This window comes from Haliotis rufescens, unplaced genomic scaffold, assembly GCF_023055435.1.
Source record: "Haliotis rufescens isolate VD_foot unplaced genomic scaffold, xgHalRufe1.0.p SCAF_11, whole genome shotgun sequence".
Lineage (NCBI taxonomy): Eukaryota > Metazoa > Mollusca > Gastropoda > Lepetellida > Haliotidae > Haliotis > Haliotis rufescens.
In genome coordinates this window covers 11,645,869-11,661,626 of record NW_025963791.1, presented here as the reverse complement: position 1 = coordinate 11,661,626, position 15,758 = coordinate 11,645,869, and the positions used below count along the sequence as shown (strand labels likewise).

The 15,758-nt window shown below is 43.4% G+C and overlaps 1 protein-coding gene across 1 annotated transcript in view; it reads left to right on the top strand.

Moving 5' to 3' along the window:
- Positions 1-13,869, top strand: part of LOC124141160 — a 56,066-nt gene extending 42,197 nt beyond the window's left edge. Inside the window, exons 28-37 of the mRNA XM_048392869.1 lie at positions 723-950; positions 1,559-1,660; positions 2,040-2,155; positions 2,934-3,099; positions 3,724-3,999; positions 5,003-5,479; positions 5,923-6,052; positions 9,653-9,906; positions 10,726-10,897; positions 11,964-13,869. Coding sequence (XP_048248826.1) covers positions 723-950; positions 1,559-1,660; positions 2,040-2,155; positions 2,934-3,099; positions 3,724-3,999; positions 5,003-5,479; positions 5,923-6,052; positions 9,653-9,906; positions 10,726-10,897; positions 11,964-13,414 — 3,372 coding nt within the window. The 3' untranslated portion in view covers positions 13,415-13,869. The remainder of the gene's footprint in view (positions 1-722; positions 951-1,558; positions 1,661-2,039; positions 2,156-2,933; positions 3,100-3,723; positions 4,000-5,002; positions 5,480-5,922; positions 6,053-9,652; positions 9,907-10,725; positions 10,898-11,963) is intronic.
- Positions 13,870-15,758: the final 1,889 nt, after the last annotated feature.

The following is a 15,758-nucleotide window of genomic DNA, read 5'->3' as shown; positions in this document are numbered from 1 at the left end:
TAGACTCGCATATCACAGGAAAAGAACAAATGTATCCGTTATGTATATTTGGCAAAATGTAGTGTCTATTTCTCGACGTTAAGAAAAAGAACAGTTCAATGTACAGCGTAAGCTGAATTAATATACAGGCTGAGAAAATCGCTTCTCGTCTTCTCATATTTAAATAAACTGGTACGTTTCTGATACGCTGAATAGTGTGTCTACTTGGTATGTCTTATCAGTTGCGTGATCGCGAAACATCATAGATCGTAGATCAATCCTGTGTTTCACAAGGACGGCCGTTTACATAATTACCGCTGTGTTGAAAAAATAACATAGATTATTGGACAATTTTGTAGAATGTAGAGCCAATGATATTGTCATTGGATACGATTCTCTTACTCTTTGCCATTGCTACATATCAAATATTGCGCGATTCGCTGTGCAGAGTTGCGACCCTTGGGCACGCCAGAAACCTATGAATGTTGGTTCGAATCCCGGTTCGCCCCGATTATGTTTCTAGGTTTGTCAGCACCATACCCGTGCTCGTGGGTTTCATCGAAGTGGTAAACGTCTAAGACCTGCATTACTTCGGGCTTTCCTCCCACATTTAGCTGACACGCCGTGATATAACTGGAATACTGTTAAAAGCGGCGTTAAACCCAACTCACTCACTCACTCACTCAAATATTGCGAGAATAACGTACATGAGGCCATATAGGACTTAATCATAACGACAACAGGTTAGTGAGGGAACGAACTACACGCAGACAGTCTGTTACTGCAACCACTTGACGACATTCGGCAGCGGTTGGGCTGTAGCCCCAAACATCATCGACTGGAACTTCGTCTTTTCCAACGCCGACTTCTTCAAGAACCCAACCGTCTACGTCACGGAGATCGCCATTGCCATCTTCTACATGCTCGCCATCGTCTGGGCCAGACGCAAGGACCGGAAGGACGTAGAGGCGGTAAGACAGACAACACGCTGATGTAGTTTCATCTTTAAACTGTTTTTCACATCAACATTAATCTTCACAACATTTAATATTTTTAAAGGAATCAATAAAATATTACTTAATCATGTTTGTTTACAAAATCCAAACACTTATGAAGATTAAGGGTGCGAGTTTTACGCGCATGAAGGGACATCTGGTAACCACATGGTGAGAGCCCGGAACTCGCTGTACAGAGTTATCGGCCCTTAGGTTCCATGATCCGATGGTTGTTGGTTTGAATCCCAGGTTCTGGATGGTTCTTGAATGTTACAACTGTGCAATTGTCTACAAAAAGGAGTATATGCCTTATTAAGCCACCGTTTGTTTGTTTGTTTGTTTGTTTGTTGTTCACAGCACTATTATAGCGTTATGACCATGGCCTATTAATAATCGAGTCTGGATCAGACAATCCAGTGACAGATATGAGCAGCGATCCACGCCGTCGGGTACGATGACACGTCATCACGGACCATGACCACCCGATCCACTAAGTCGCCTCTTACGACCAGCATGTGTTGCTCTTCAAACACTAAATCTCTCAACTTCCATTTCACTCACTCACCCACTCTATTATTCCACAGCTTGGCGTAACGCCGTTGAAGGACAACGATCCAGGAGACACATACTTTTACGAAATTGTGACTGTTACAGGCAGTCGTAAAAACGCCGGAACTGATTCTAAGGTACGGTGACACGTTTATGCTTAAATGTACTTTCTTTTCACGATGAATTTGGTCTTCAAGCACGTCAACTATCGGGGGGTACGGATTGTATGAGCAAAATGGGAAGGTCTCGGCTGCGCACTCCTGACACGGATCTGAGTAACGTGATCACAAGTGTCAAGATTTAATTTCGGTGAAATATTTATGTGTGACAATTAAATCTATGATCTGTCCATCGGACTTACCGCCATCTTCATAGGATCAAGAGACTCAAGTAAGTGACGTCACATCAAACATTATGACGTCATGATATTTGTACAGGCCGATGAGCTGACTTTGCAAGGCGACGACTACCCAATCAGAAAGCTAATTTCTTTAACGATTACACATGCTGTTTCAGGTATTCATCATTCTGTCTGGTGACAACGACGAGACAGATGCGCGCATGCTCAGTGATGACAGACGGAAAGTCTACACCCGAGGCGGCGTGGACTCCTTCCTCATGGCGGTGCACTGGTAGGGTGGACAATGGGTGAAATGATTTGCACAATTTCAGCCATTTGCACGGCGAGATACAACTATAATAAGCATCACAAGTATAATAATCATATACAGGAAACACAACACCGTTTGCTTTTTCACAAAGCATACAATGTCCTAGGTAGGCATGATGAACACAATTTCAGCCATTTGCACGGCGAGATACAACAATAATAAGCATCATAAGTATAATAATCATATACAGGAAACACAACACCGTGTACTTTTTCACAAAGCATACAATGTCCTAGGTAGGCATGGTGTACTTTAACAACGGTAGGACATTATTTATCACGAACACCTGGAGTCCTCACTGATTTTCAATGATCCATTCATATAATGTTTACTGCTATTTTGCCCTTCCTTTTAATGGAATCCGTTTTGCTGATAATCGAGACTGGTTATTCCCTGGCATTGACGTTATATATTTCCTTGACTCGAATGTACCTTAGATGTGGATGTCTTGGGAGATTGTTACCTGAGACTGAATATCCTGGGCAATCTGAGAATAGGTACCTTTGTTAAGGACTAATCATTTCTGAGATACAGTGTCCGGCGGTCTGTGTGACAAGGGACTTCAGCGTGACCAGCCAAAGTTGTAACAACAAGGCTATCCACAAATGGCCGTAAGATTCGTTAACCGAGATAGCGAGTGCCAAGCATCATTTAAAGCATTATTGTATATTCGAGAAAATGTATTCAATTGCTTTTATTTCGTTTCGCATTCAACAACTTGATCCACTTCCTTACCCAGCCCACTGGGATCTCTCAACTACGTCCGTGTTTGGCATGACAACTCCGGCAAAGGCAAGTTCGGGTCATGGTACCTCAAGTACCTCATTGTCAGAGATGTGCAGACCGAGCAGAAGTTTACGTTCATCTGTAACAGATGGTTCGCTGTCGAGGAGGACGATGGGCAGGTGAGTTATTTGAGAACCGGTTATACCAGCAATTAACGGTGGTAACGTGCGTTAAATGAGAATAATTTATACAAGAAATTGACCATGGGCTGGTGCGTTATTTGAGAACCATTTCTACTGGCAATTGACAATTGGCAGGTGTCTTATTTGAGAACCATTTCCACTGGCAATTGACAATTGGTAGGTGTCTTATTTGAGAACCATTTCCACTGGCTATTGATGATTGGCAGGTGTCTTATTTGAGAACCATTTCTACTTCTAGCAATTGACGATTGGCAGGTGTCTTATTGGGAACTATTTATACTTATAGCAATTGACGATGGGCAGGTGTGTTGCCATTTTGGTTTAACTGCTTTGAACAGTATTTCAGTCATACCACGGCAACTCTGCTTGAATGGGAGGAATACCGGAAGTGTATGTCTTAGACGTTTAACACTGGTCAAATACAAACTTGGCGAGTTTAAAAGAGGTCAACGGATGCAAAAGATCTACATTATATGATATTTTTCACTCATGCAAAATGTTTGAGCAGATTCAATTAGTATATAAGTACTAACGAGATCATTATCAGCAGCAGCAGCATAATTATTATTATCATCATCATCATCATTATCATCATTGCAGGTTGACCGTGTGGTCCCTGTGGCTGGACCTTCAGAGATCGCGGAGTTCGGACACCTCTTATCTGAGAAAGGTATGATGGACCTAGCCGATGGTCACCTCTGGTTCTCTGTGGTCACCCGCCCCCCTCAGAGTCGCTTCACCCGTGTCCAGAGAGTGTCCTGCTGCCTGTGTCTCTTGGCTGCCACCATGCTGGTCAACGCCATGTTCTATGAAAAACACGAAGACAAGGCTGGGATAGACTACACATTTGGACCGTTTGTTCTCAGTCCGAAACAGGTACATTCAGCTTGGTACCACCTGAATCTGGGAAATCTGGTTATTGGAGTACTTTCAATCTTGACAGAACAGTTCATTGTGAAGACGTCCGGTTTAGCAAATGTCCGGATTAACGAATCATGGATAATATAAATGAGTCAGTAATGAGTTCAGCGATGTTCCAGACACATGACAATGATGAACACAGAAATGTTCTTAACACAATGTTCCAATGTGGGCAATTGAACAAAGATCTTCGGCGTGACGAGCCAACGCTTTAACCACTATGCGTCCCGGAGTGATGTAGCTCTGTATGTATTCGCTCCAAACAGCAGTCGTCAGTGGTTTCCAGATGAAAGGATTGATACTAATTGACGTTAACTGTGTGCCTAAATTTACTCAGTAACACCCACATCACGGTCGCTCCAAACAGTAACCGCCCTCAAAGACTTAATGTTTCCTAAGTGTTGTAAGTGTTTTAGGCCAAGCTGAAGTACGCCGTACGAGGGGCGTTCAATAAGTTCTGCAACTTCACTTATTCCATTTGTCCTTCAAGCTTTTAATACCACTTTTATAGAAATCCGCAGATTGGCACTCTAACCACGCCTCTGTGGCAGCCTTTATGTCCTCGTCATCCTGGAAGCGTCTTCCACGAAGGGCAGATTTCATTTGCCGGAACCGGAAATAGTCACTGGTGGCTTAGTCTGGGCTGTAGGGTGGTAGATTTAACTGTTCGAACCCAGACTTCATGGTGAATGGAGATTATATTAAAAAATAAAAGTGCAAAAGATATTCTGCGACTTGGTCTTATATTGAAGTTGCGAAACTTATTGAACGCCCCACATTATTGTGTCTTACTGTACGATATGTGTGTATTCAAATGCATCCAAAATGTCATGATTCAAGAAAATATCGTTGTAAACCTCCTACATGAGTATGTGAAATATGTGAATGAAATGAACTAGTCCTTTCACGAAATGCCTGATTTCAGGCTGACTGTAACATATACCTACTTCAATTACAGGTCTACGTCGGCCTGATAGCCAACCTGGTCGTCTTCCCAATCAACTTTGTCATCGTCATGCTGTTCAGGAAATCTCGAGCCAGGAGACTGAGACCTTCCCGTGTTGAAGAAGCACTGAGAAATGCCCCAAGCAGGTGCTCGACGTCACTTTCTGACGTCAAAGCCGAGGTTGGCAGTGAGTCTCTGAAGGGGGTGAAGTTGAGTCAGGTCCAGCCATCAAGGCCTGGCAGTTCTTGTTCCAGTCTGAGAGAGAGATCCCCTAGCAGCATGTCCCAGGGAGGTCATGGACGGAAGAAGATTGAACTGCCCTGGTTCTGTCGCTATCTTGCCTGGGTTCTGCTGTGGGCGGTCACATTCGCCTCGGCAGCCATAGTGACGTTCTACGGAATCAGCTTCCGGGACGAGAAGGTCAAGAAATGGGTTACCTCAATGCTGGTGTCCTTCATTACATCTATCTTCATCACTGAACCTATTAAAGTGAGTAGACGGGTGATCCTTTAAGAGTTGCCTTACAATGAGTGAGTTTAACATAGTAAATGTTACAGATTTTAATACAGTGACATAAAAGGCCACCGTTTATTATAATGTTTTCGGTTTACGGATTCGATCTGTCAAAACTAAAATCGTTAAAAGATGGTACTTGTTGTTACCCTGCCTGGCGCTCGGCATTAAGGGGATATAACAAGACTGGTCGGCTCTACTGTGTCTGAGTTGGGTATCCATGTTGAACCTGGTAACATTTAAGCAATTAAATCGTAAATGTCCGAATTGATCTTGAAGTATGAACTTAGACTATCACTACCAAAGACATTCAGGTGATATTTTATGAGGACGAATAACCAATTCAAACACAACCATGACTTCTAGCTGACGGAGGTTTACAGAATATTCTTTCAGTAACGTCCACGTTGTTGCTGCAGGTGTTTCTGACTGTCGTCATCTTCTCCCTGATCTGTAAGAAGCCTGGGGATGATGAGGACGACCGGCCCGAAGATGAGGAGGGCTCCCGGATGGAGTATGACGAGGAGCTACTCCACAACCAGGTCCACGGTAAGCAGGAGTGCATGGTCGTACAGGGTATGCATTGACGTGAGTGAGTGAAATTGGTTTAACGCCGTTGATGCAGTTCAGTTATATCAGCTTTATGTGAAAGGCAAGACCGAAGTGATGCAGGTTTGAGATATTAACGCTGTGGTGAAACCCACGAGGGTTTGTGCTGACAAACCTAGAAACATAGTCAGGACAAATGTGGGATTCTAACACGCATAAGGGACGCAACCCTGCACAGCTAATTACGGCGCCTTGGACAACTGGCCCTTAAACTTAAGTGTCGGGTATATCGATGATCTGATATCGTTCTACAATGGTCAAATAGCCAATTCCCTTCGACTAATCTACCCACCTGAACTAGAAATTAAGGAGACCACGAAGACACATTTAGAATGACTAAAACTTTCAACAAAGAATGTATGACAAAAGGGATGACTTCAAATTTCCACTAGTCAGATTTCCCTTTCCGTCGAGCAATATCAGCATCTCTGTGGAGTCTATCCTTTACAATGTTTGAGGTACAAACGAGCGAGCTCTTTCTACAAGGATTTCATTGAGCGTCATACGACTCTTGCTCAAAAGTTTTTGACTAGGTTTACATCAAGGCCAAAGTAAATCTTTAAAATGTTTTATGGAAGACTTTTGGGGCACATTACCAAATTTGACGAATCAGTGTCCAAAATAATAGCTGGTTCAATATTCCCTATTTTGTACCATATGTTCTCATGTTCATTCAGGTGAACATATGACGGATGACACCGGTGGGGCGGATGTCCTCACTTATAGAGAAAACCTCTTGTCACTTTTCGAGAGATATTCATAAACGCATGTGTATGTTATAGTCGGAATCGTAAGATTTCGTATGGTTAGGGAAAATCTTTTTTCACTGTTTATTGTAGTGAGTGAGTGAGTCTGGTTTAACGCCGCTTTTAACAGTATTCCAGTCATATCACGGCGTGTCAGCTTAGAATGTGGGAGGAAAGCCCGAAGTGATGCAGGTCTCAGACGTTTACCACTTCGGTGAAACCCACGAGCACGGGTATGGTGCTGACAAACTTAGAAACATAATCGGGGCGAACCGGGATTCGAACCCACAATCATAGGTTTCTGGTGTGACTAAGGGACGCAACTCTGCACAGCGAATGGCGGCGCCTTAGACGACTGGGCCACCTGTGACAGCGCGGCCAAGCGCGGATACAGTTTGAAGGAAACTTGGGAGGAGTGGGTGTATGCATTTAACATACAAATTGCAAGATGAATGCATGTGATTCGCGAAACAATTAGTCGTGATGGTCAGGTTATGTTTGTGGTAAACAAATTGCCAAATGATTTAGACGCACACACGCAAACACGCACGCACTCACGCATGCCATGGCAGATTAACTGTAATAACATGAAAGAATCTGATGGTGCTTAACTTCTTTTGAGTAGTATATAATTTATAGAAGGGACGTAAGTGTACACAAAATGATATCGGTTCGCAATGTGAACTGAGTTTGGAATATTTCTGGCGTAGGCATAGATTATAGGACATTGGTGGAAATGTTAACCTGACCTCTTGGGGGTTCCTGTAATACAACAATATCCACACGCACAGGCGCATTGCTCTTAGCTCGCCTCTTGCACTCAATGTACATGCTTCTATTGCTGATAGCCCTTTCAAATGTGGACACGATTTAACATGCATTTGAGAGGCAGACACTTTAATGCATTTGGGGTGCCACGTGCAACTTACCCACATGCGCCCTGGAAGAAAAACAGAATGCTCTTCGCCAGAGATAAAAGCAAGCATATTGATATATTTGCATTCCAAGCAAAATACATACATGTTTAATGTGACTCACATATTGACGTTATAATCAAACACCTTCCCCTCCTGAATGAAATACATCCTTCCTCCACCAAATGGCCTGTTACAGCAGCGGACATGTTACAAGCATGTTTAGACTACGCTGTTCAACGGTGGTGATCACCATGTGTTTTCAATGTGGTGCTATTGTATGAAGGCTTGCGCCAGGGCTGCGTCCTACAACCGTGTGTTTTGGAGAATGTGTGCCACGTGTTGCCTACTGCTTGTGTGCCATGGGGATGTGTAGAAATAGGTTCTGCTTTTTAATTTGATTCCATGATATTGTGAATCATGTATTTATGACAGTAATTCGTGTGTGAAGAGAACATGCACATGGGTGTACTGGAGCCAGGAAGGTTTGGATGACATTTAATCACTGAATCATGCCATCACGGTATTATTTAAAGAAGCAAGGTAGGGTTTATTTTATATTAGCGTTTAACATCCGGTGAATTCACATCTTGAATATCATTTGTGTATGTATATTATTAATCTCTTTGATAACTGTTCGATGCTCTCGTTGCCATTATCAATATGTTTATATTTGCCTGACATTTTATATGACAGAGACTTTGTATTGTGTTGACATTATCTATATACCCACGTTAAGACGAAATGGGGTGTTTTATGTTCTGGCAGATTTATTTCAAGGTGTATTCACTCACTCGCCTTACCTGCCAACCAACCCAACCAACCCACTCACTTGATCACTGGCAGGACCCAGGCATGAATTGTGTTTGTTTGTTTGTTTGTTTGTTTGTTTGTTTGTTTGTTTGTATGTTGTTTAACTCCGCACTCAGCAACATTACAGCTTTATTACACACCCTGTAAATAATCGAGTCTGGACCAGACAATCCAGTGATTAATATTGTGAACAACTAACACGCCGTCAGGACTGACAAGCTGATCCATTTGGTTCCCTCTTGTGACCAACATAGGATGCGGGGGACCTATTCCAATCCGGAATCCCCATTTGGAGGCATGATTCAAAATGTCAAGAGTCCATACTGGTAGACTGAGTACTGTACCTGGGTACTATCCTTTCATTCCAGTTTTTCTGACTTCTGTGGCCTAATGCATGGACAATACGAATCCCACTACATAGAGCAATGGCCCAAGCACGAGTAGGAGATGCTAAATGCTTTTTAACGTAATATTTACAGTTAAGTCTTTTCCCAGAAAAGCCGAATCTTATCGAGTACCTAGTTCTTTATAAGACCCATTTCTGTACGATTTCACTTCAAAAGTTGAATGTCATAGGGTTAAAGAGTGAGCGAGTGAGTTGGGTTTTAGGGCCGCTTTCAACAGTATTCCAGTGATATCACGTCGTGTTAGCTTAATGTGGGAGGAAAGCCTGAAGTGGTGCAGGTCTCAGGCGTTTACCACTTCGGTGAAACCCACGAGCACGGGTATGGTGCCGACAAACCAAGAAACATAATCAGGGCGAACCGTGATTCGGACCCACAATCATAGGTTTCCAAGGAGTAGTGGCGTGATGCTGACAAAGCTAGAAACATTATCGGGAATTATCTTGATAATCGGTTCCTGGCATGCCAGGCGTGGGGCGTTGCTCATATTATCAATCACTCTTTGTCGAGTTTAGATTCGATTATTATCAGAACGCGTCATATACCTGAAATACTGACAAAGAAAAAGACCTAGGGTCCCTCAAGACAGGTGCCCGACTCTGTGTGTAATATTTGTTTTGTTTTCAACATGAGTTGTTTGGAAGTATATCTCCTTGTCCACAGCCTACGGGGCTGCACGTCCTAAGAAGATCGGGTACAAGCCGCCCGATCCCACAGTGCTGCAGAAGGCGAGGAGACAGAGGCTGAATGAGATCAAGATGTGGGACATCATCAGAGAGATCGTTTTCTACTCCTTCTTCCTGTGGATACTGATGGTCGTCAGCTACCGGAACAGGAGCCCGGACAGCTTCTACTACAAAGACAGCCTGGAGAAGATGATCATCAAGAACAATGACACCCTGCAGTGGTTTTCAGAGGTTAGCCAATGACGATAATCCTAGGTCATCAGTAATGATGCATGGCGTATTCCGAAGTAAAGTACAATCTGATAAATGTATAGCGTATTCCGAGTGAGTGAAGTTGGGTTTAACGCTGCTTTGAACAATATTTCAGTTATATCACGTCGTGTCAGCTTAATGTGGGAGGAAAGCCCGAAGTGATGCAGGTTTTAAGCGTTTACCACTTTGGTGAAACCCACGAGTACTGGTATGGTGTTGACAAATCTAGAAACATGATCGGGGCGAACCGGGATTCGATCCCACGATCATAGGATTCTGGCGAGTCCAAGGGACGCAAATCTGCTCAGCGAATTGCGGCGCCTTAGACGACTAGGCCACCCGTGCCCCCGCGTATTCAGAATTAACGTGCAATCTACGAAATTTATGGCGTATTCAGAGGTTGCCAAAGTCTAATTGTTGCTATAATTGCTTGCTTGGTGGATTATTATTATGGGGTGGGGTGGGGGCTGCAGCAATTTTTCTTGAGGATGAATTACTTTTTCCCAGCATTTTCGGGAACATATTATTTTTCTTCAAACAAAACACAGCCGCCGCCACCACCATCACCATCGACAGCAGTTTCCGCATCCTGAAACAGCATTCGAAATAGAGTTTTAAATAGAGTTTCATTTCATGGAAAAAACATCCACGTTTCGGAACGTGTCTTACATACAAACAGGTATGTTAAATAGCTTCTTAGCGGGTACCAGTTTAACAAACGCGCCACAATAATCCAAGAACGATAATTCGTGTTTTCCTGTTTACTGCAGACTGTTACACATTTAAATCAACTTCCAGATCCACAACACTGAAGAGTTCTGGCTTTGGGCAAAGAGCGGTCTGGTGAGCAGTCTCCGTGCAGGCAACTACTACAACAAAGACCCTGCCCTGCTCCTGCGAGGCTTCATCGGGGACAAGGTGTCCAGAATCATGGGGTATGCCACCATGCGACAGCTGAGGGTTAAAACAGGTTGGTAGCCAAAACCCATACCAGCTACATACAAACTTCCCGCCGTTATCGTATCCCTTCACCACTTCCCCATTTACGATATTTTCAATATAATTTTTTCTATTTCCTGTTTCTGTAAATAATCGAGTCTCGACAAGACAATCCAGTGATTGACATCACGAAAGTCGATGTAGGCATTTGGGATGTGATAACATGCAGCCTGTCAAGACAGCGAGCCTGAAAAGCCCAACCATTTAGCCGCATCTTTCGATAAGCATGGATTGTGGGGACCTATAGTCATACCCAGAATCCCCTCTGGTATTTCTATATGTCGTTACTGTGGGCTACGGATCTGCCCGTTAAAAAACCGATCTGCCAGTGTGCGCTGGAGGATGACTTCTACATAATCCTACCCAGATTGGCTACAAACCACATTATAGTATTTCTTACAATTATATGCCATTCTCTACCTTAACCACTTGCCTTACTATGTGTGTTTATTTAATTGAAAGTAAACTTCGAAATAAGAAACCGGTGGTAATTTCGAAGAGGACGCCATCTTGTTTTCCCAAACCCGTACCGGTTTGGTTTTGGATCTGGAATCCTTATTCAATGTTCACTTTCGATTAAATAAAGTACACGTATTTGGAGGTAAGTGTAAATCCTACCGCGCACATAGGCAGACATTTCTTACGAGACTGTCCGGAGGTCCCAGTAGTCATATAGAGAAATCGTGTGGTCAAACAAACAAACATACAAAAACAAAACCGTGTGTACCATCTTGTGTTGCGCATAGAAACAAACTACTAGTCTACCTGGTCAGGACTTAAAACATACAGCTGGCAAATTGCTGTCCGCGGCGTAAAATAACAATCAATCAATCACTTTCATGTGAACGTTTTTAAGTACACTTACACATAGAAATCAAGGTAATAGCAGCTTCATAGAGTCATATGATCTGTGATCACTCCAGTGATTAACATCATGAGCATCGATCAAAAATATTTTCCTATCTCAGTATCCCTATCAAATGTTGAATAGCATAACAACACCCACATACTACATATACTGATATATATCTTTGCAGGTCAGTGTAGTACGATCAACGTGATGTCCTCCGCCATAGTACAGTGCAACGAAGACTACTCCATGTTCAATGAAGACAAAAAGGCGTATGGTGCCCGATGGAGTCCCTATGACCTGAACACTCTAGCACGAAGAGAATACACCTACACACCTGCATCTGAGCTGAACGGGTACCCCTACTGGGGACTTCTCGGAGTCTATGGTGGAGGGGGGTATGTCGTAGAGCTAAGAGGTTCTAAGGACAAACTTGATAAAGCCATGACAACATTAGAGAAAGAAAACTGGATTGACAAATACACGCGTGCAGTTTTTGTAGAGTTCACTGTCTATAATCCACAAGTGAACTTATTTGCTATATCCACCATCGTAGCCGAGTTCCCTTCAAGCGGAGGGGTACTGGCATCATATCGATTTGAACCAGCGATGCTTCTTCCCTACATGACATCAGTGATGTATTTCCAGGTTGTATGCGAGGTCATATATTTCTGCTTTACCATCGCGTTTATCATCAAGGAGGCTCGCAACTTCACCAAACAAAGATCAAAGTACTTTAGGTCCTTCTGGAACTGGATAGAGCTATCCATTATAACCATGTCTATCGCAGCTATCGTTGTGTATTTCTATCGCCTCTTTGTAACAATCACACTGACAAGTGAGTTCAAGAAAAACCATGGGCATGAATATATGAAATTCCAGTATGTTGGTTATTGGAATGAACTGTTTTCCTACATGATTGGCTGGTTAGTCTTCTTTGGGAGTCTCAAGTTCCTCAAACTGCTCCGCTTCAACAAACGTATGTCCGTGCTCGGGTCAACCCTCGAGAGCTGTGCCCAGAGCATCCTTCACTTCAGTTTGATGTTCTGGGTGGTGTTCCTAGCCTTCATGCAGCTGTTCTACCAGACCTTCATGTCAACCAGTCTCAGCTTTTCCACCTTCATCAAGGCAGCTGAGTCCGGAATCCTGATGATGATGGGTAAGATCGACATCTATGAAATGCTGATGGTGGAGCCCATCCTTACCAAGGTGTACGTCTTCTTCTTCGTCGTAACGGTCACCTTCATCCTCGTCAACATGTTCCTCTCCATCCTCAACGACACCTTCGGCACCGTACGTGTCGACATCAAGAAAAAGAACAACGACTACGAAATAGTTGACTTCATGGTGAACAGGTTCAAGAGATGGGTTGGTGTTAATACCCCACCAACTCCCACCTCCTCATCCAGCAGCAGCAGCAGCAGCAGCACGAAATTCCAAACTTGTCACACCGTTGAGGAATTCCCAGACCGCATCGACCGCCTGCTCAAATCCATCAACAACGTGTACTTGGATGGCAACCTGGAGGCCATGATTGAGAGCAACGGCGAACCGATGAAGATGGCCATGAAACAGATGAAGGGGAAAGGAGATGGCGACTTCAAAGAAGATGGACCTACTACTGTACACACCCACTAGGACCTGAGTCCGATATCCGACTGATATGTCACGACGTTGAAACGTCAAGTTTCCAAAGGACATTTTCCTGTATTTCCTTCTGATTGCTGCACTGTGCTATCATATTGACCGTAGCTGCATAACACAGCTCTAATGGTACTTAACGTTACATTTTCAGTTACAGTTTGTGAAACGTAATCATTTTAATTGAAAATTGTAGTGAATTGTTCTTGTCAACGTTGTTTGAGAGCTTGTATCGAAATAACGTTGTGTCAATTTCTTGCTCCTCTCACTGTAAGCCGAAACTATAAACAATGTGAGAATTACTCAAAATAATACTGTTGCGTGTTGCCTCTATGTATTCCCGTATTTGATAATACTTTAAGAACAGATGCTTAAGGGGAGACATGTAAATCTTGTTCAGTTATTGAAATTCCATGCACAACAGAACAATAAACAAAACTCCCGTTGCAGTCTCTGTGTCTACATGTTAAGTGCTTTATGAACGGTGCCAAGGGCGCACATATATCCAGACAGATTTCAGCATGCAATGTCGCACTCACTAGTTAAGAGAATGCCTCCGTGGTCTAGAGGTGGGGCGTCTGCCCGGAGAGCGGAAGGTCGGGGGTTCGAGCCCCAGCCGCGTCATACCAAAAAAAGATGGTACTTGTTGTTACCCTGCCTGGTGCTCGGCGCGCGTCGCAATAATCTTGAACCACCACCATCTCGACTAGTTAAGCCATGAAAGGTATATTCACATAAGAAATCTATTTTCTAAAGATAATGGCAGATAAACATACGTTTTTTTTATTTTTTCTCATCCTACACCAAACTTCTTCGACCAGGAACCCTGGTGGCATTGTTTTCACAAGGGAACATAACTTTTGGGGGGAAATTTGGACAATCTGGACATCCTTGGAACCAATACAAAACCACGGACGATATGCGGGACAATACCAACAATTCAGTGAAATGAGAACATTAGCATGCGGTGCTTCAGATGCACTTCGGCACGATGAGAAACTTTAATTGTATCTTTTTCATGGACTTCGCGAGTCCATTGCTCAATCTAAAGTTATTTTCAAGTCACGCTTGTCAATCATACAAGATTTGTTTTTGAAAGGATAGTTTCTGGATTGTTAGGTTTTTTTTATTATTTCTAAATAAACCGACAAAACACAGTTTTAAAATATAAATAGCGAAACTTTCGTTAACTTTTCTGAACCAGAGAAATTAGATCGAGTCATCAGTAGTTCGAAATCATATTGTGGAATGTAAAATAGTCTTTAGGGAAATTTAGTATCGAGTTATTGGGGAGATTAACGAGATTTTAATGTTGGTGAACATCTGGCCATTTTAAGATAAATTAGTTTCTGAGCATTGACAAAAATGCATTGTTTGGTTTGACATGTCCGAAAACTCGACCATTGGGTTGCATATAAAGCTGGCACTGACCTGTCGCTGACCTTTCATGTTTAGTTGTCTTGGCCAGGAAGTGTGTTCTGGTCACGAGATTGACATGTACGGGGGACATGTCTAAGGCGCCGATATTCGCTGTGCAGGGTTGCGTCCCTTGGCCACGCCAGGAATCTATGATTGTGGGTCCGAATCCCGGTTCGCCCCGATTGTTTCTGGGTTTCTATGTGCTGACACAACATTCCCGTGCTCGTGGGTTTCACAAAGTGTTAAACGTCTAAGATCTGCATCACTGCAGGGTTTTCCTCCAACATCAAGATGATGCGCCGTAATATAACAGTTACTGCAATACTGTTCAAAGCGGCGTTAAACCAACTCACTCACTCACACTAACTGCATGTACGTATCATATTGGAGTCATCCCTCGGTAAACTGAACGCTTCTGTTTCAAGGGAAAACGTCGGCACAAGCAAATCTCCAGATTAATGAATCATAGTTAGTTGGGTAGTTAGTTCTACACCGCTTTGAACAGTTTAGCAGTTGGATCACTGTGGGTCCAATTAAGAAACCTAACCTACCACACGGAAACCACCATCTTGGTCGTGGGTTTCACCGAAGTGCTAAACGTCCGAGACCTGCATCACTTCGGGCTTTCCTGGGGCGGTCGGGTAGCCTAGTGGTTAAAGCGTTTGCTCGTCACGCCGAAGACCCGGGTTCGATTCCCGACATGGGTACAATGTGTGAAGCCCATTTCTGGTGTCCCCCGCCGTGATATTGCTGGAATATTGCTAAAAGCTGCGTAAAACCATACTCACTCACTCACTCGGGCTTTCCTCCCACATTAAACTGACACGCCGTGATATAACTGGAATAATGTTAAAAGCGGCGTTACACCCATCTCACTCACTCACTCGATGGTGATTTATTTGATACGGGTATCATAGTTGTG